Source organism: Ahaetulla prasina, chromosome 12 (assembly GCF_028640845.1).
Source record: "Ahaetulla prasina isolate Xishuangbanna chromosome 12, ASM2864084v1, whole genome shotgun sequence".
NCBI lineage: Eukaryota > Metazoa > Chordata > Lepidosauria > Squamata > Colubridae > Ahaetulla > Ahaetulla prasina.
The window spans coordinates 13074069-13095338 of NC_080550.1; the positions used below are offsets into that span (position 1 = coordinate 13074069).

Below are 21270 nucleotides of genomic sequence, written 5' to 3' on the forward strand. Positions count from 1 at the left end.
TTTTTTGGTAGGCCCATACAGAGAGAGAGACTTTGGTTTGGGGCGATTATATCAAAATCTTGCCGTTCTTCACAAAAATCCAGTTGCAATTTCTATGCAACCGAAGCTTGTCTGATATATGGCTTCTTCGCTTAAAACTGCTTTCAAGATTTCCTTACTTGAGTTGCATTGGACATGTGTTAATACATGTCTTCAAACTTGTCAACTTTTAAAGACTTATGGACTTCAAACTCCCAGTGTGGCTGGCTGAGGAATTCTGGGAGTTGAAGTCCACAAAGGCTTAAAAGTTGCCAAGTTTGGAGACCCCCGTATTAACAGGTTGCCTATTTTAAGAAAATGTCAATTTCCCAAGAAGTGCTGCAGCTTCCATTTTTTGCTGTCTGGAACAACTGAGCTTTTTATTCTTTGAAAGTGATGGGCGGCGAGCTGGTCGGAAAGATTACAACACAAGATCTGTTGTGAATATTGCCTAATCAATGTTGGACTTTTCTGAATTGCTTTGATCATTTTATTTAGGAGAACCTGGTGGTGTAGAATAGGATTAAAATGGAGATACCATCATCATTTTAGCCACTGGCTATCGACTGCAGGATGAAGGCATGTTTCCAACCAAGCTGTCTTTTACCAATTGGGCCCGCCATACTTGCTGATGTCGTTCCATCTTGTCTTAGGTCTCTTTCCTGGAAACTATCAAGTGGGATCTGTTCTGGGACTGCCTTGGTCCACCTACCATCAACCCTTGCTATGTGACCAGCCCATTTCCATTTCAGTTATTTTACTCTTAATGTCGTATATGTTGTGGTCCGTCAGCAGCTTACAGAGCTGGCAACAGAGTCGGACAGCGATGAGGCTGAGATGAGGCCAGGACCATTGGGAAGTGAAGTGCGGACTCCAGAGCCTCCAGAGGCTGACAGTAGTGAGGCAGAGGAACAGGAGGAGCCTGTTCCTAATGCACACATGAGAAGAGCTGCCAGAAGGGAAGAGCAGCTCAAGCAGAGAGGACAACTCGGGAGTAGGGCCAAGAGATGATTGGCCCCTCCCATAAGGCTTAAAACAGACCAGCAATGGCGTTTGGGCTTTGCTGGAAAACAACGTAGCTGTATCTTTTTCTCCGTCTTCTGCTTCGTATACATCTTTGTTTTTATGGCTTCTGGATGTTTGCCAGGAAGGGCCTTTAGCAGTTTGCCTAATTGGACTAAGGTTTGTTAGATAACTGAGGAATTTGTGTTGGGAGGCATTTGTTTTACTTTGAGTTGAACAATGCTGGGAATGAAGTAATTCCCAGCTGTTCGAATAAAGTTTATTTTTCCACAGACTAAGTTTATTACTACCTACTTGGGCCTGGGTCACAACAGTAGACTTTCATTTGATCTCTAATCCATGTGCAGGTCTTTCTATCTTGTCTTGTAATGCCGAGCATGTATCTTGCCATGACTCTTTGCACTTAGATATATTACTAGAATATTCTGGATCATGGAGAGTTAACACTTGTTTTCTAAAGCGGTCGAAGTCTTAAGTCTGAGCCTTGCAAAACTAGAATAAAGAATATGTTCCAAAGATTTTATTCCCTGCGTGCTTTTTGATACCATTCCTAATTCAAAAAAAGAGTTGCATTTTTAGGCTTCTGTATTAAAAAAATCAAACAGAACCCGAGGCTTAGAATTTTTTGTGCAAATTTTAAGATTGTGTTTGTTAATTTATTAATAACAGAAAATAAATATGCTCTCAGGATAGCTTGTGATTTGTGTCTCTGAGTCATATTGTTGGGGAGCTTTCCAATAATTCCCTAATGGAAGATGAAGCTCAACGGTAATCTTAATCCACTCCTTCACATTAGTTTATCATTTATATTTATATAATATTATATTTATATTTATATTTAGAACCTCAGCCATTACAGTTAATTCAATAAGAGTGGTTAAAACTTTTTGGAGCTGAATGTGATCTTTTGAGCCCAGCCTGTTCTGAGATTATGAGAAAACGCTTCAGAGCTTTCTCCCCGACTCCATGTAGACCGATGCTAAATGTTTAAACAGGCTTGAGTGATGTGTTAAAATTCACAATCTCTGTTCACTGGTTGTGTGCGCTCTGCAATTTAGCAAATTAAACACTCCATGTATGGCCCCCGTATTGGGGCTCAGCAAGTTTTTCAATGTGAAAAACTTGTGATTTCCTGTTTTGAACTTCAAAAGCATGTTTTTTGGTTTCTAAGCATATATTACTATGCTGGGTGTATAAGCGTGAAAAATAATCTTGCTAGATCAGACCAAAAAAGTAGAATGTATTTTTCTACATTCTATCGTAGGTCGTGGTTCTTGTATTATAACTAAGGCAAGGTAAAATTAAGAATCTTATCAGTTGAAAGGTCTTTTCTGGATTAGTCCACAGGTGTCCAACCTTGGCAACTTTTATTTATTTATTTTATTTATTTATTTTATTCGATTTTTATACCGCCCTTCTCCCGAAGGACTCAGGGCGGTGTACAGCCAAATAAAAATCCACAATGTACAGTTTAAAACAAGACTAAAACAAAACATATTACAAGATGGCCAAAATTTAAAACAGTTTAAAATCCTAAAATATAAATAGCCCCAGTTAAAATTTAGTAAAACTTCTAAGCTTCTAAGCCAGTCCCGCTTGAATAAATAGGTGCGTTTTCAGCTCACGGCGAAAAGTCTGAAGATCAGGCACTTGACGTAAACCAGGGGGAAGTTCATTCCAAAGCGTAGGAGCTCCAACAGAGAAGGCCCTTCCCCTGGGGGCCGCCAGCCGACATTGTCTGGCGGACGGCACCCTGAGAAGGCCCTCTCTGTGTGAGCGTACGGGTCGGTGGGAGGCATTTTAAGACTTGTGGACTTCCAACTCCCAGAATTTCCCAGAAAGCCATGCTGGCTGAGGAATTCTGGGAATTGAAGTCCACAAGTCTTAAAAGTTGCCAAGGTTGGACATCTCTGATCTAATCCAGTCTAAGGTTCAGTAGAGGAATTTATCTTGAGAGCATCTGGCCTCTGCTTGAAAATCACAAAGGGAATTCATTGTCTTAACAGACTGTTCCACTGCTTTAAAGAACATTTACCAACAACGAATTATTTGATTTTAAGTCTGAATATAATTTCTTTTAAATTTACACAAATCTATCCTGCCTTTGGTGGCTGAGCCACTTGAATGCCAACCACCTTTTAGAAAAATACAGACTTACGCAACATGTTCACTCCTCTTTTCCAACTTGAAGGGGTCATTTCTTTAACTATTATTTATATGGCTTGATTACCAGAATTATATACTAGATTACCAATTTCCTCTGAACTTATTCTGATTACTCTATTCTTTAAAAGGGTGCCATGAACTCTGCAGAGTTGAAGGAAATTAAAACAAATTGTGTATTTGTGGAAATAATTTGTAGGGATTCAGTGGCTTAAGACGCTGAGTTTGTCGATCGAAAGATTGGCAGTTCAGCAGTCCGAATCCCTAGTGCCACATAACGGGGTGAGCTCCCGTTCTCACCTTCTGCCAACCTAGCAGTTCGAAAGTACGTAAAAAATACAAGTAGAAAAATAGGGACCACCTTTGGTGGGAAGGGAACAGCATTCTGTGCGCCTTTGGTGTTTTGTCATGCTGGCCACATGACCACAGAGACATCTTTGGATAGCGCTGGCTCTTTGGCTTTGAAACAGAGATGAGCAGCGCTCCCTAGAGTCGGGAACAACTAGCACATATGTGCGAGGGAACTTTTATTGTTCCCAGGGGTTTTCTAGAACTGACTCCCTAACTGTCGAAGCTGATAGCCAGTGCTAACAGATCAACATCTGAAATGTTTTCCAGAAATGGAGTATCAGAACTGCCCCAAAAAAATATTTTGGGGGGGGGAAGATAAAAGTTTGTCTTATTTGTTAATCTCCCCAAGCAGAACTAGGAAGCCTCAAATTTAAAAGGATTGAAACTGCTTTGTCAGTAATCCAGAGACCCACCGACCAGAACCCATGGCTGAAAATATTTTTAGCATTAACGTCTGAATCCAGATAGGAGTTTTGAGAATTAAACAGAATCCACACCAACAGAACTATCTACGGTAGATAAATTGTGGAAACCTTTTGGGAAAAATGTATTTTCTAAAACTAGCTAATAACACCATTTTTTTTCGACTAGTACCATAAAATTATATATCAATGGAAAGATCATTTAATCAAGAATGGAATGCAATAACTTTCATGAAGGATTTGCTATTAGAATAGCAGCTATAGTATAAAGAAGAAAAGTGAAACATGTAGAAAAAGCGAGATATACAAAAATTATCGCCATAGAAGAAATGAGATATACAAAAATTATCATGTCAGTTAATACTTAGTTTGGTAACCTTTAGCATGAATTACGGCCTTCCCATGGAGTGAACCAAGTCTTTTATTCTGCAGCTGTTCTAATGTGAAACCAAGACTGAAGGATTGCTTCTATTAACTGGGTTTTATTGCTGGGTCGCTTCTGAATAACAAGTTTCTTTAGTCAGCTCCATAGATTTTTCATTGGGTTAAGGTCTGGGCTATTCCCAGGCCATTTCAGCAGTGGAATAGGATTATCTTGAAACTAAAAAAAAAAAAGTGGTGTTATTAACCATCAAACCTCAAAAATACACTTTTCCCAATAGGTTTCCACAATTTCGGCCACTACTGTAGTTCAATGGTGAACTCCAGTTTTCATAAGGACATAGAATTTGCTTTGGTTCTTAGCCAAGTCAAAATAAAATCCTTGGTAGTTTACTGGAACATTTGAACAATGTGTGGATTTCAGTCTGTTTTAGCTTAGTTTATATCCCAGATATGGTGTAATTAGCTCCTGCATCCCTAAAATGAAGCATTCCTGTTCAAGAGAGGAGCATATGTAATTCTTTTTCCAGAGTAGAGTAGAGTAGAGTAGAGTAGAAGAGAAGAGAAGAGAAGAGAAGAGAAGAGAAGAGAAGAGAAGAGAAGAGAAGAGAAGAGAAGAGTTGGAAGGGACCTTGGAGGTCTTCTAGTCCAACCACCTGCTTAGGCAGGAAACCCTACACCGCTTCAGACAAATGATTATCCAACATTTTCTTAAAAACTTCCAGTGTTGGGAACATTCACAACTTCTGGAGGCAAGTTGTTCCACTGATTAATTGTTCTGACTGTCAGAAAATTTCTCCTTAGTTCTGAGTTGCTTCTCTCCTTGATTAGTTTCCACCTATTGCTCCTTGTCCTACCCTCAGGTGCTTTGGAGCAGGGGTCTCCAACCTTGGTCCCTTTAAGGCTTGTGAACTTCAACTCCCAGAGTCCTCAGCCAGCAAAGCTGGCTGAGGAACTCTGGGAGTTGAAGTCCTCAAAACAAAATTGCCAAGGTTGAGACCCCTGCTTTGGAGAATAACTTGACTCCCTCTTCTTTGTGGCAGCCCCTGAGATATTGGAACACTGCTATCATGTCTCCCCTAGTCCTTCTTTTCATTAAACTTGACATAATTAGTAGTCCTTGCTATGAATTTGGCAAATTTCTGGCTTTCCAAGGGTTGTTGAATTACCTCAGCAACTTCCCTCAATAATGAAGGATGCTGGGAGTTGTAGTTCAGCCATTTCTGGAGCGCCATTGCTTTTCCACCACTAACTGCTCTTGAAGCCTTCAACAGTTGGGTGAAGAATAGTAGAAGGCAAGGGTTCATTCAGGTTGCTGCTTTGGAGGAGAGATGTGGTGCTTTCACAAGTCCCCTGCTTTCATTCATCAAACGGGCTGCTTAATTAGTCATTTATCTTAATGCAATGAGCTTTTGACTTTGCATACGGTGTGTAGGAGGACAAGTAGATTCCCACCTGCGGTGCTCTGCTCTCCTTACTTGCTCTTGCAAAATGCACCTGTGGTGTCTTGCTTCCCTACTTGGGGCTTACTTTAAGTTGAAGACAGGAAGAGGCAGTTCAAGGTAAGGGGAGGGAAAATAATAAAAAAAGAAAGAGGTAGGCCACACGAACTGTCATCTTATGCCCTGGTAACCTGCTGCTCCTAAGCCTGACGGAAACACCACTTCCTTCCAAGTAGATCTTCGCAGAAGGCCAGAAGATGGCTGCCTCCTTCAAAGAGAGATCTGAAGAACTGCATGGTAAGCAAAGCCCTCTTTTCTTTGTCCTACTCAGCAGGAGCAAAGAAGGCCAGGCGACTGCTGCAATTACTTGCGTCTTCAGGATGCTAGTCGGGTGCTTAGGAAAACTTCCCTCTATGTTTCTGGTGTCCCTGTTTGATCGATTTCTCAGAACTGGAGAATTGGAGGTTAACTTTGAAGCTGACATATTTGATGGGCTTGTTTATGCGTGTTTGTGTGTGTGTGTGTGTGTGTGTGTGTGAGAAAGAAGATGAGCAATTTCTTTCAAGCGAATCGAAGTAGTCCAAGAATCAATTTCTAATGCGCAGAAATGTTGGTTGATGTTGGTTTGTCTTGTATTCAGCAAGACAAACCTTGTATTGACCTCACCCCATTCCTAAGTGGTCTGTAAGGGGCATGCATAAGAGCACCAGCGTGCCTACCGTTCCTGTCCTAATGTTCCCTTTGACCGTATCCAATTCGTATGGTTATTTCATGCTTATACTTATATATACTGTTGTGTTTGACAAAATAAATAAACAAAATAAAAAATAAACAGCTAATGACTAATTCTGTAGATCTAGCTGGTTAAGTACTTTCCAGAAAATGTAAATGAACTAGATCAGGGATCTCCAACCTTGGCAACTTCAAGCTTGGAGGACTTCAACTCCCAGAATTCCACAGGGAAATTCTGGAAGTTGAAGTCCTCCAAGGCTTAAAAATTGCCAAGGTTGGAGACCCCTGAACTAGATAATACCGTGTTTCTCTGAAAATAAGACCCTTATTTTCTTATATATTTTTTGAACCCCAAAATAAATGCTTGGCCTTATTATTTTGGGACACATGGAGCAAGATGGGGCTCCTCTTGCCATCTTACCTGATTTCCAGCCCTACCTTTAAAGATTTTCCAGGAGGGCTTATTTTCGGGGGAGGCTTATTTTAGCGCATGCTCTCAAAAGCCCAATTGGCCTTATTATCTAGGAATATCTTATTTTCGGGGAAACAGGGTACCAAGACTATTGGTTCTAGGCTGCCAAAATTCAGATGACCACTAGATGACACTAAAGAAATAATTCCAACTCTTTGCTGCTAGCTGATGGTCATTTGGATTTTTGTAAGGTGGCTCCAGTAGCCACAGGCAACACAAATTTTCTACCTCTGTCTCTTAAATGTACTGGGCGCTTGGCCTTCAGCCTTCAACAGCTCCTAGAGAAACTCAAAACAGAGGGACTCCAAAAGACTTAAGACAAATTCCATAATCCCAAAAGGTATTTTAAGATCCCAGGGGATTCCCTCTCGCATTGAAAATCTTCTGCTGTAGCATAACCTCCGACTGTTGTCAAATTTACAGCATGCGGGAGCGGAAAAAGACATTGCAAGCTGTGTGCCAATTCCCTTTGATTGGCAATGGTTAATGTTCGCTTGCATAAAACAAAGCAAAACAGGATATGGCGAATTACATTCTCAGTTTTAAGCAGCTTTTAAATCTTATGGTTAAATAAAGGCACGCAACGTCTTGGTGGCTCTGGAAAGTTTAGAACAAGGGTGTCAAACTCAAGGCCCGGGGACCAAATCCGGCTCACCGGCTGCTTAGATCTGGCCTATGGGACTGTCCTGGAAACAGCGAAGGACTGGCCCACGATGCTTCTGCCAGTGAAAACAAAGTTCAGGAGGGCACTCTTCCAAGCTCCATTTTTCACTGGCAGAGGGTTGCAGGAGGCCATCACCGCTGAAAATGGAGCTCGGGAACCGATTTTTGCTGGCAAAGCACTACGGCCACTACCGGTGCCCCCGACACTAGTGACATGGAACTGGCCACCCTCATCCTGGCCACGCGAACCCTGGTCCCCCCCAAGGTCAAACACAACCCTAATGCAGCTCTCGATGAAATCGAGTTTGTCACCCCTGGTCTAGAAGCTCATGATTCAGGTGGATCCCACCTTAGAGGAGTTTCAGAAGCCCTTTGGATAAGATGAATATAATCCTTTTGAAGGACTGGGTGCAGTGGTGAAATCTGAACCGGTTTACTACCGGTTCGCTGGCTGTGCATGAGTGCCGTGTGCCAAACGCACATTGTGTGTGCGCTCATGCGCTGTGCGCACCATGCACCAAATGCAAAGGGCGCGCACATGCAGTGCACACCAAAAGGAGGCATGGGGTAAGTAGAACAGCGCGCGGGGTGGTGGTGTGATCAGCTGTCACGCGAAATTTTTTTTTTTTACTTTTAAAAGCATTTTTTACAACCTATTCAGCCGAATAGGTTGTAAAAAAATGCTTTTAAAAGTAAAAAAAAAGGCTCTGTTGATCGCGCAGCTCATCTGTGATTGTCGGAGCCTCTTTTTTTACCTTTTAAAAGCATTTTTTATAACCTATTCCTACCATTCGGGCGGGAAAAGCGAGCAAGCTGGAAAGAAGCGACAAGCGGGCGACTGGGTGATTGGGTGGGCATGGGTGGTGGGGCAGGGATTTTTGCTACTGGTTCTCAGAACCACCCGCTGCCATGGCTATCAGGTTGGCCAATCTGGTCCGAACCAGGAGCATTTCACCCCTGACTGGGAGTTTTTTTGATTGCTGCTGGTTGTGCCATCCTTGCGTCGTCTTTTATTGTTGTACTGTTTCAGGTTTTCTTGTGAACCATCCATTCCAAAGCCATTGAGAATCAGGCAGTGTAAAAACTGAATAAATCAAAAAAAAAAATGAAAAGCACTCACTAAATCAAGGCATAAGCGGCAGGATTCTTATTGATGTTTTCTGACAATGTCGTGCGCTAACGGAAGGGAAAAAAAGATAGCTCGAGATTTGTAGACCAAAATTAAACACGCTGCTTTTTTTTTTTTAATTTTTAATTTTGCACATGTATTCGAATGCAAATTACATCAGCCTGAAGATTTGCAAGAATGAATTTTATCTCTTCCCATCACTGCTGTTATCCTGGGATGAGTTTTACAAGATACGTGCAAGAGATAAACAGGATTTGGGCTGGGCTTGCAAAACGCATTTAACCTGGTTCCTGGATTTGCATCCCACGCTGTATCAGCATATGCTAAACTTTCTGAACGGACTAAGTCGTACAGCCTGCTAAGTCACACCTAAAACAACAGTTGTACAAAGGCAAATTTTGGATCTTGAACTTTTCAGGCTGAGCACAGCTAAACCGCTGATCTATTCGGAATACAGAATAATAGAGTTGGAGGGGACCTTGGAGGCCTTCTAGTCCAACCCCCTGCACATGGGCCTAAACTATTTCAGACAAGTGGCTGTCTAGTCTTGTTGTGTCTTGTCCACTCTCACCGCAGCCGGGGTCTGCTTATCTGCTCCCGAACACGGAGGAATGTATGCCTCCCGGTCCCAGCCCTGGCTCCATGCCCAAGCAGGCTGCAGAGGAGGGAGCATCCCCCGGCCCCAGCCCTGGCTCCATGCCCAGGCAAACGGAGCAGCTAGATCCCTCCCCCTCCTCCACAGCATGTGAGCCTGAGGAAGGTTTATTTCCAACAGCTGCTGATTGGAGTGACCCTCGCATCAGAAGATTGGATTGGATTGGATAGGCAGAAGGAAGGGAGGGGCAGGCCTTAATGAGTGCTGAGTCATGGAGCCACACCCCATGGCCTATATAAAGGATCTGCTTTCTGGCAGTCTCTGAGTCAGGCAAAGTCGAACTTATCTTGCTGAAGTCACTTACTGGTCTCCTGCCTGCTCTGAGGACTTTGCTAGGACTTTGGGCAGAGCTGCAGAGGCAAGCCTGATTCGGATTTCCCTGACCCGGCCGTCAGCGGAGGAGTGGGACACGACAAGTCTCTTCTTAATAAACTCCAATGATGAGCACCCACAACCTCTGAAGGCAAGCATTATTCTTCAGTAAAAGAACAGTGGCTTCATACCATGTCTTCGTGACTGCATAATTGGGCTGCTGCCGCATGTTCTACCTGACCTACCTTTGAAGACCATTTGGGAGCTTCAGGTGGACAAGAGGCAGCATCAGCTGGAAGGAGAGTTTCTTGTCCGCTTCTGAGCTCAATGCAAAGTGAACATCTTTCTCAACTGTGCAATGTCCCTTATCCTTTTTCTCAAGACATTGAAAAATGGTTTTTTTTGTATAGATTTAAACATAAAGTCCCAATTCCACTTGAGAGAATAGAATAGAATAGAATAGAATAGAATAGAATAGAATAGAATAGAATAGAATAGAATAGAATTCTTTGTTGGCCAAGTGTGATTGGACACTCAAGGAATTTGTCTTTGGTGCATATGCTCTCAGTGTACATAAAAAGACAAGATACATTCGTCAAGAATGGAATGGAATAGAATAGAATAGAATAGAATAGAATAGAATAGAATAGAATAGAATAGAATAGAATAGAATAGAATAGAATTTTTTATTGGCCAAGTGTGATTGGACACTCAAGGAATTTGTCTTTGGTGCATAGGTTCTCAGTGTACATAAAAAGACAAGATACATTCGTCAAGAATGGAATGGAATAGAATAGAATAGAATAGAATAGAATAGAATAGAATAGAATAGAATAGAATAGAATAGAATAGAATAGAATTTTTTATTGGCCAAGTGTGATTGGACACTCAAGGAATTTGTCTTTGGTGCATAGGTTCTCAGTGTACATAAAAGAAAAGATACTTTCATCAAGAACCATAAGGCACAACACTTAATGATAGTCATAGGGTACAAATAAGCAATTCTTTATCTTTAAAGAAACTCAGTTGGCCAACTTTCCATGGCTGCTGGATTGTTTCCTTTGGACTAATTCTTCCACTTCTCTGAGATCACAGAGACAGGTGTTGCTTAGAGTTTCAACACATTTCCCCTCCAAATTTAGAATCTAGAGATACGTTTTCTCCATGGTAGCCCTTATCCTGGAGATATACCTGACCCCCTCATGGCAGACCTTCTACAAGGTCATCAAAATTGTTTTACTCTGACCTTCCTTCCTTCCAAAGACTGATGTTTGGAGCATTTGGTTGATTTTATTCCTTTTTAATTGCTGTTCTATGTCAGGCCTTTGTTACATGTTGACTTTTGAGGCTAGGCAGTATGCAAATAATTGTAATAAGCAAAACATCCATCTAAAGAAGAAGAGGGCTGCCCAGTCCATTGTCCCATTGTTAGTTTTAGTTATAACCAATGGCTCATGTTCTATGGTTATCTGTAAAGCTGGCCACTTGATTTTAACTCAGTCACAGTTAAAACAACGTAATTGTTGTTACCCAGGCCCAAGTAGGTAGTAGGAAACTCAGTCAGTGTAAAAACAAACAAACTTTATTAAAACAGCTGAGAATTACTTCATTCTCAGCGTAGTTGAACTAAATTAAAGCAAATTCCTCCCAAAACAATTCCTCAGTCCTATTGCAAACCTTGGTCCAATTAGGCAAACCGCCAAAGGCCTTTCTTGGCAAATGTTCAGAAGATACCGATACAAATGCAACAAGGCAAAGCTATCAACATTGTTTTCCGGCAAAGAGTCCAAACGCCGTCGCTGGTCTTTTAAGCCATATGAGAGGGGCCAATCATCTCTTGGCCCTACTCCCAAGTCATCCTCTTTGCTTTAGCTGCTCTTGCCTTCTGGCAGCTCTTCTCATGAGTGCATTAGGAACAGGCTCCTCCTGTTCCTCTGCCTCACTACTGTCAGCCTCTGGAGGCTCTGGAGTCCGCACCTCACTCTCCGAGTGAGGCAGAGAATAGATGGGGGACGGGGCCAGTCAGAATTTTTACTATTGGTTCTCCGAACTCCTCAAAATTTCCACTACCGGTTCTCCAGAACTGGTCAGAACCTGCTGAAACCCACCTCTGGTGAACTATCACATTACCTATCCCTAACATAAACTAGCTAAATTTCAATAAAAGCCAATGCAGGATCTTCTTCCTACAGCAGCCTTTGGAAGTTTATTTGTATTGTTTATTTGTAAGTTTTCTCCCAGTTCCATTTATGTATTTATGTGGTTTTTTTTTCCAGAAAGCATCACTAATTTCTTAGGGACCCAGGAGTTTGTCTTACTGGATGCTCAGTTCCACATCAAGTCCAAAGTAGAAGAAATTATCCTGGTATGTACGCATGGCTTATTTTTTATTATTATTATTTGTCAGTTTGATGTATGCGTGGGCGTAATTCCTGTGCAGAAACAGACAACACCATGGACTTTGAAGTCTTTGAGAAAATCATTTTGGATTGACAGCACATATAACCATTTTAACAGAAAGAATGAGCGGAAAAAGCCCATTTGCATCCCACTGTTCGACTCTTGTTGCAATCTGACACTTCTATGGGTTTGTTTGTCCATTCCTGTAATATCTGCTCGGTGCAAACAGGTAGTTCTCAACTTATGACCGTATGGGAGCCTGGATTTTCCATTCTAAGTCATAACGCTTGTAAGTCAAGATACCTGTGTGACTAGACCTGATTTTATGATTATTATATATATATGTGTGTGTATATATATATATATATATATATATATATATATATATATATGTAGGTCTTTGGTTATTCGGGTTTTCTCCCGCATAAAATTGGAAGTGTTTTGGCGGCGTTTTACGCGGAGAAAACCCGAATAACCAAAGACCTACATACAAACACCATGAAAACCTCAGAAAACATATATATATATATATATATATTGCAGTTGTTGTTAAGCAAATGAATGTATTCCTATGGGCCAGTGGTGGCTTTCAAAAATTTTTACTACTGGTTCTGTAGGCGTGGCTTGATGGGTGTGGCTTGGTGGGCATGGCAGGAGAAGGTTACTGCAAAATCCCTATTTCCTCCCGATCAGCTGGGTCTTGGGAGGCAGAGAATAGATGGGGGACGGGGCCTGTCAGAATTTTTACTATTGGTTCTCCGAACTCCTCAAAATTTCCACTACCAGTTCTCCAGAACTGGTCAGAACCTGCTGAAACCCACCTCTGGTGAACTATCACATTACCTATCCCTACCATAAACTAGCTAAATTTCAATAAAAGCCAATGCCGGATCTTCTTCCTACAGCAGCCTTTGGAAGTTTATTTGTATCATTTATTTGTAAGTTTTCTCCCAGTTCCATTTATGTATTTATGTTTTTTTTTTCCAGAAAGCATCACTAATTTCTTAGGGACCCAGGAGTTTGTCTTACTGGATGCTCAGTTCCACATCAAGTCCAAAGTAGAAGAAATTATCCTGGTATGTACGCATGGCTTATTTTTTATTATTATTATTTGTCAGTTTGATATGTGCGTGGGCGTAATTCCTGTGCAGAAACAGACAACACCATGGACTTTGAAGTCTTTGAGAAAATCATTTTGGATTGACAGCACATATAACAATTTTAACAGAAAGAATGAGCGGAAAAAGCCCATTTGCATCCCACTGTTCAACTCTTGTTGCAATCTGACACTTCTATGGGTTTGTTTGTCCATTCCTGTAATATCTGCTCGGTGCAAACAGGTAGTTCTCGACTTATGACCGTATGGGAGCCTGGATTTTCCATTCTAAGTCATAACACTTGTAAATCAAGACACCTGTATGACTAGACCTGATTTTATGATTATTATATATATATATATATATATATATATATATATAGGTCTTTGGTTGTTCGGGTTTTCTCCCGTGTAAGATTGGAAGTGTCTTGGCGACGTTTTACGCGGGAGAAAACCCGAATAACCAAAGACCTACATACAAACACCCGCGAAAACCTCAGAAAACATATATATATATATATATATATATTGCAGTTGTTGTTAAGCAAATGAATGTATTCCTATGGGCCAGTGGTGGGTTTCAAATTTTTTTACTACTGGTTCTGTGGGTGTGGCTTGGTGGGCATGGCAGGAGAAGGATACTGTAAAATCCCCATTTCCTCCCAATCAGCTGGGACTTGGGAGGCAGAGAATAGATGGGGGCGGGGCCAGTCAGAATTTTTACTACCGGTTCTCCGAACTCCTCAGAATTTCCGCTACCGGTTCTCCAGAACTGGTCAGAACCTGCTGAAACCCACCTTTGCTATGGGTGTTTTTAGCTAAAAATTAGCTGAAGAGGCCAGAAGTGGCAAAAAAACCCCATTGTAAATTGTAGTCATGTGATTGCAGCAACTGGCCATAAAATTAAATCATTTGCCAAGCGCCCAAAATACAGACATGTATGGGTATTCAACCACTGGAACTCCTGAACCAGTTTGCAGTAGCTTGGGTGATAGGTGTCAAAACCTCAAATAATCACTAAACCAAATTGTTGAGCGAGGAACATCTGTGAATACATAGATTATTACGAACTTAACTTGTTCCGGAAGTAATCCCCAAAATACTGTGCTGTATTTCCCCTGGTTTTTGTAAGGTGAAACAATCTTTGCAAAGTTTAAACATCCAGAATTCAAAAGCATCTACAAGGGATTCCTAGCAGATTTTACATGGAAAGTTGAGCGACGGATTAACCAGCATGTATTGGTATCCAACGTAAGGGAAATATCGTGCCTAATTAAAACCAGGTGAAAGATCCTGCTTGTACTCTTTCCAATTTGATGGCAGTAAATTAGATTTGCAGAGTGGCACTTGAATCTCCCTCCAGAGGCCCCAGCAAAGACCAGGTTGTGAGTCACACCATGCTCTCTGATTGTGTTTGTTCACAAGGAGCCAATTAGATGAACACAATAGCTCCTATGCTACTGAGCTGCATAAATTATGGAGATATGTTATTAGGAAATATCACACCTTTCTCAGCTACGACTTAAGAACAGGGGTGTCAAACTCAATTTCATAGAGGGATACATCAGGGTTGTGTTTGACCTTGGAGGGCTGGAGGTTGAGGGTGGGGGGCCATGGCGGCCGTGACATGAGACTCGTATAGGGGCACCTGGAGTGACCAAGTGTTAAGGCAGGACTTCCCTGAGACCCTCCCTCACTCTTATTATATTCCTTCCTTCCTTCCTTCCTTCCTGCCTGCCTGCCTTCCCTCCCTCTTCCGTCTCCTTCCTTCCCCTCTTTCCTTATTTTTCCTGCCTTGCTCTCTTCCCATCTTCCCTTCTTTTTCTTTGTCTTTCCTTTTTCCCTTTGTCCTTTTCTGCTCCTTCTTGCATGCTCAAATGCAAAAGGGGAAACATTTCTCCTTTTGTTTTGTTTTTAGTTTGTTTTGATAGCCCTCTGCCAGTGCAAATGGATCAGTGGTGGGTTGCTACCGGTTCGCCCCAGATCGGGCGAACCGGTAGCAGCGGCGGTGGGAGCAGTGGTGAAATCCAGCAGGTTCCGACAGGTTCTGGAGAACCGGTAGCGGAAATTTTGAGTAGTTCAGAGAACCAGCAAATACCACCTCTGGCTGGCCCCAGAGTGGGGTGGAAATGGAGATTTTGCAATATCCTTCCCCCAGGAGTGGGAAGGGAATGGGGATTTTGCAGTATCCTTCCCCTGCCATGCCCACCAAGCCACGCCCACCAAGCCATACCACACCCACCAAGCTACACTCACAGAACCGGTAGTAAAAAAAATTGAATTTCACTACTGGGTGGGAGGCTCCGCCCACCCGCCCAGACACATCTGTGCATGTGCAGAGGCGTCGCGCACACACACGAGCACATGCACGCCCATGAGTGAACCGGTAGCGACGGGTTTTGAAACCCGCCCCTGAAATGGATCCCGGAGGAGCTCCATTTTCACTAGCAGAGGCACCACAGGCCGGTCCTGTGCTGTTTCCAGGCCAGCCCCGCGGGTCAGATCTAAGCACCCCGTGGACTGGATCCAACCCATGAGCCTTGAGTTTGACACCCCTTGTTGTATCTGCGCCCCCCGAGCCAGGCCTCCTGCCAGAAAGTGACTTGGAAAATGAGGGAGAAGGGCCGTCAGGACTTACCTTGGGAGCACCGGCTTCCCTGGCTCAGCTCCAGGAGGCAGAGGAAGGCCAGGTGGAAGAGATAACGAGGCCTCCGTCCCCTGACTCTTCCCCCCCCCCAGGCCATGCCTCCAGACCCAGCTGATGGCAATCAGGCCTGGCTGGACCCTAGGTTTCGTAGGCAGGAGAGGCGGGAACAACCAAAGCAGGGGTGGGGCAGGCCTAGGAAGTGCTGAGTCATGGAGCAACACGCCATAGGATATAAGGGCAGCAAGAGCTGCTGTGCCTCTTCGTAGCAGGCCCATTTTTTGCCCTCCCTGAGCCTCCTTGTGCACCCTGCATTTACCTGCATTCAAAATGGGCCATGTGGGGACTCCTGGGAGGGGCGAGGTGGGTGGGGCCAGCCAGGAGTGGGATTTGGGTTTTTTTCTGAACTGCACCGAATCTTAGCTAGAAGTTCTCCCGAACCCCTGCAAACCCCCAGCAGCCCAGCCCTATTTTCCCTGTCAAGTCCTGGTTTGTATCAAATATGGAGACCAACCTTGGCTTCATCCTACTTGGGTCTTTTTTCTTTTTCAATGTCTTTCAATCTCTCTCTCTCTCTAGGTTTTGATGCCTTGGCGAGCATTGGTGGTGATGGCAAAGCTTCCTCTCAAGGTATTTTAAGTCCAGTGGCAAAATCCAATTTTTTTTTACTACCAGTTCCGTGGGCGTGCCTTGGTGGAATTGGTGTGGCTTGGCATGGCAGGGGAAGGATACTGCAAAATCTCCATTCCCTCCCCACTCTGGGACCAGCCGGAAGTGGTATTTGCCGGTTCTCCGAACTACTCAAAATTTCTGCTACCTGTTCGCCGAACTGCTCAAAATTTCCACTACCAGTTCTCCAGAACCTGTCAGAACCTGCTGGATTTCACCCCTGCTTAAGTCCTATTTTGTCCTTAGCCTTATTGACTTAGCAGTCAGGTGCTGTTTTCTTAGCATAGTCCCATGCAGCTGTTGGAAAGAAAATCCATCTGGTTCAGTTCTAAGCTGGGAGAATGACGCTGGAAACAACATGGAGGCTGATTGGAAAGAGAGGTTTATTGAAAAGGCAGAACTACATGTGATTCTGGGCAGCTGACAAAATGGAGTTGAGCGTGGGTGGGTTTTATACCATCTTTGGGCTTCCTGCTTTATTCCATTTGAGCTTCCTGTTCCTGTGCAAGAACATGCCCTTTAATTGGCTGTTGTCATTTAGGGGTTATGTAGGGGTCATAGCTGGCTCTATAGGCAAAAGAGATGCAAATCTGCTGTGTTTGTCTGAGCTAATTTTGACAGCCTTTTGTCTGTTGCTTATCTGAGTTTCTGTCTTGATCCAGTCTTTCTGAATGGATTACCAAATCTGCATTTATAAAAGCTGGCCTCCTCGGTTTCTGCTTGGGGCAGGGAAACTGGGGCTCTGAGTTTCTGTCTCCCTTAAGATTTTTTTTTCTGCTTTAGGGGAAATATTTTATCCTGCCTTTTTAATATTTCCCAAAATATTTCATTCTCCTAGGAGGGGTGGGGGTTGCTTCCCACACAGCCAATTGCAGAAATGCAGATGCTGACCCTACTATTAGTCAAGTGATCAATACAGTATCCCTTAGCAGAATAACAGAATTGGAAGGGATCTTGGAGGGACTTAGCTCAAGAAGTGTTGACCAAAATTAAACACGCTGCTTTTTTTTATTCTTAATTTTGCACATGTATTTTGCCTGAATGCAAATTACATCAGCCTGAAGAATTTGCAAGAATGAATTTTATCTCTTCCCATCACTCCTGGGATGAGTTTTACAAGATACGTGCAGCAGATAAACAGGATTTGAGCTGGGCTTGCAAAATGCCTTTAGCTTGGTTCCTGGATTTGCCTCGCACGCCGTATCAGTGTCTCCTAAACTTTCTGAACAGACTAAGTTGCACAACCTGCTAAGTCGCACCCAAAAGAACAGTTGTACAAAGGCAGATTTTTGGATCTTGAATTTATCACTCTGAGCACAGTTAAACCGCAGATCTATTCAAAAGATAGAATAATAGAGTTGTAAGGGACCTTGGAGGTCTTCTAGCCCAACCCCCTGCTCCAACAAGAAACCGTATGCCATTGCAAACAAATGGTGTCCAATTCCTTCTTCTTCTTTTTATTTTTTTTGAAAAAAAATATTTATTTTTAAACATAAAATAAAAAAACCTCATCAAATCAATTCCATTACAAGGTGCTATAAGGGTGTTAACATATCTTCCTGTGCATTTACAAAATAATCATCTCTTCCATACATATATATCTTATACTCATTTTTCCTAACATATCTTTCCATTTAACCAATTATAGAATAAATCCCATATTTTATAAATATTGTTTATCTTTTTGTTCTCTAATTTCAAATGTTAATTTCTTCTTAAAAACCTCCAGAGTTGGAGCATTCACCACTTCTGGAGGCAAGTCATTCCACTGATTAATTGTTTGAACTGTTAGGAAATTTCTCCTTATACATACAGGTCAGTGGTGGGTTTCAAAAATGTTTACTACCAGTTCTGTGGCTTGGTGGGCATGGCAGAAGGATACTGTAAAATCTCCATACCCTCCCCACTCCAGGGGAAAGTTACTGCAAAATCTCCATTCCCTCCCCACTCCAGGGGAACGATTCTGTAAAATCTCCATTCCCTCCCCACTCCAGGGGAAGGTTACTACAAAATCTCCATTCCACCCCACTCCAGGGGAAGGATACTGCAAAATCTCCATTCCACCCCACTCCAGGGGAAGGATACTGCAAAATCCCCATTCCCTCCCCACTCCAGGGGAAGGATTCTGTAAAATCTCCATTCCCTCCCATCAGCTGGGACTCGGGAGGCGGAGAATAGATGTGGGCAGGGCCAGTCTGAATTTTGAGTACCGGTGCTCTGAACTACTCAAAATTTCCGCTACCGGTTCTCCAGAACTGGTAAGAACCTGCTGAAACCCACCTCTGATACAGGTAATCCATGGCTTACAACCATTCATTTAGTGAGCAAAGTTCCAACAGAACAGAAGAAAATAACTGTCGTGTCCCACTCCTCCGCTGACAGCCGGGTCAGGGAAATCCGAATCAGGCGTGCCTCTGCAGCTCTGCCCAAAGTCCTAGCGAAGTCCTCAGAGCAGGCAGGAGACCAGAAAGTGACTTCAGCAAGATAAGTTCGACTTTGCCTGACTCAGAGACTGCCAGAAAGCAGATCCTTTATATAGGCCATGGGGTGTGGCTCCATGACTCAGCACTCATTAAGGCCTGCCCCTCCCTTCCTTCTGTTGCCTCCGCCTAATCCAGTCTTCTGATGCGAGGGTCACTCCAATCAGCAGCTGTTGGAAATAAACCTTCCTCAGGCTCACATGCTGTGGAGGAGGGGGAGGGGTCTAGCTGCTCCGTTTGCCTGGGCATGGAGCCAGGGCTGGGGCCAGGGGTGCTCCCTCCTCTGCAGCCTGCTTGGGCATGGAGCCAGGGCTGGGGCCGGGGGGTGCTCCCTCCTCTGCAGCCTGCTTGGGCATGAAGCCAGGGCTGGGGCCGGGAGGACATTCTTCAGCGTTCGGAAGCAGATAAGCAGACCCCGGCTGCGGTGAGAGCGGGCAAGACACAACAATAACTTATGACACGTTTATGGCTGTTGCAGCATCACCAATGGTCATGTGATCAAAATTCGGGCACTCGGCAACAGGCATGTATTTATGATGGTTGCACTATCATCACGTGATCATCATTTGTAACCGTTCCAGATGGCTTCCGATAAGCAAAGTGAAGCCAAATTCTCTTAACAACCGCAATGATTCACTTACCAGCCGTGGTAGGAAAGATTGTAAAATGGAGCAAGACTCACTTAGCAACTGCCTTGCTTAGCAACAGATATTTTGGGCCCAGTTGTAGTGAGTTGAGGACTTACCTGTTTATTTTTATTTTATTTATTTATTTGTCACAACATTATATACTGTATAAGCAGTGGTGGGATTCAGCCAGTTCGCACCACTTCGGGAGAACCGGTTGTTAACTTTCTGAGCAATTTGGTGAACTGGTTATTGGAAGAAATCATTAGGGCAGAGAACCGGTTGTTAAATTATTTGAATCCCACCACTGTGTATAAGTATAAGCATGAAATAATTATATGATATATAAGCATATATATAACCATAAGTATGTAATAACTATATGAAATTGGATACAATCAAAGGGAACATTAGGACAGGAACGGTAGGCACGTTGGTGCTCTTATGCACGCCCCTTACAGACCTCTTAGGAATGGGGTGAGGTCAATAGTAGACAGTTTTTGGTTGAAGCTTTGGGGATTTTGAGAAGAGACCACAGAGTCTGGTAGTGCATTCCAGGCATTAACAACTCTGTTTCTGAAGTCATATTTTCTGCAATCAAGATTGGAGCGGTTCACATTAAGCTTAAATCTATTGTGTGCTCGTGTATTGTTGTGATTGAAGCTGAAGTAGTCTTCAACAGGAAGGACGTTGTAACAGATGATTCTATGAGTTAAGCTCAGGTCATGTCGAAGGTGGAAACCTATGTAGGTTTCTGCTTTCTCTTCAAAAAGTTTAGCTATCTTGTTACACCAAAAGCAAGTATGGCATAACACTCGTACGTTTCTCTTTGCAGGTCCACGTTAGCTTCAGCTTCCTAGCTGTGCAGCTAATCAAAATGAGAGAAGCTAAAACGGTAAGTTGAGGTTGGGGAATGGACTGTGTGATCTGCTTCCTCCTCTCTAAAATATGCTTTCCTCCCATCCACGCTGGTTGAGTTTATGCAAGGGTAGACTGCTGGGGGTTCACAGGGGTTCGGGAGAACCTCCAGCTAAGATTTGGAAGAACCTCCAAATCCCACTCCTGGCTGGCCCTCCCACCCCTCCCCTCCCAGGAGTTCCCACGTGGCCCGTTTTGGAGGCAGGTAAGTGCAGGTTGCGTGTGGAGGCTCAGGGAGGGTGAAAAATGGGCCTACTGGAAGGCCTCCAGAGCCTGGAGAGGCCGTGTTCGCCTTCCCAGAGGCTCGAGGAAAGCCTCCAGAGCCCGGGGAGGGAAAAAATCCCCCCCTGCCCGCTGTGGTACAGGAAGCCAACTAGGCCACTCCCACCATGGCCACACCCACCCAGCAACCGGGCAGACAACCCCTTGCTAAAATTTTTGAAGCCCACTCCTGAGTTTATGGTATCTTCTTGGAGAAACCCTTTCTTTCCCAGAGCGAATGTTCCTAAGAAATTTATTTATTTATTTATTTGTCAAACACAACAATATATATAAGTATATAAGTATAAGCATGAAATAACTATACGAATTGGATACAATCAAAGGGAACATTAGGACAGGAACGGTAGGCACGCTGGTGCTCTTATGCACGCCCCTTACAGACCTCTTAGGAA

General features: G+C 43.4%; 1 protein-coding gene across 1 annotated transcript in view; it reads left to right on the forward strand.

Annotated features, from left to right (window-relative positions):
- The first annotated feature begins 6057 nt into the window (after positions 1-6057).
- CARMIL2 (capping protein regulator and myosin 1 linker 2) overlaps positions 6058-21270 on the forward strand; it is a 105425-nt gene continuing 90212 nt past the window's right edge. Inside the window, exons 1-4 of the mRNA XM_058155413.1 lie at positions 6058-6097; positions 13151-13239; positions 16483-16533; positions 20514-20573. Of these exons, the coding sequence (XP_058011396.1) occupies positions 6058-6097; positions 13151-13239; positions 16483-16533; positions 20514-20573 (240 nt within the window). The remainder of the gene's footprint in view (positions 6098-13150; positions 13240-16482; positions 16534-20513; positions 20574-21270) is intronic.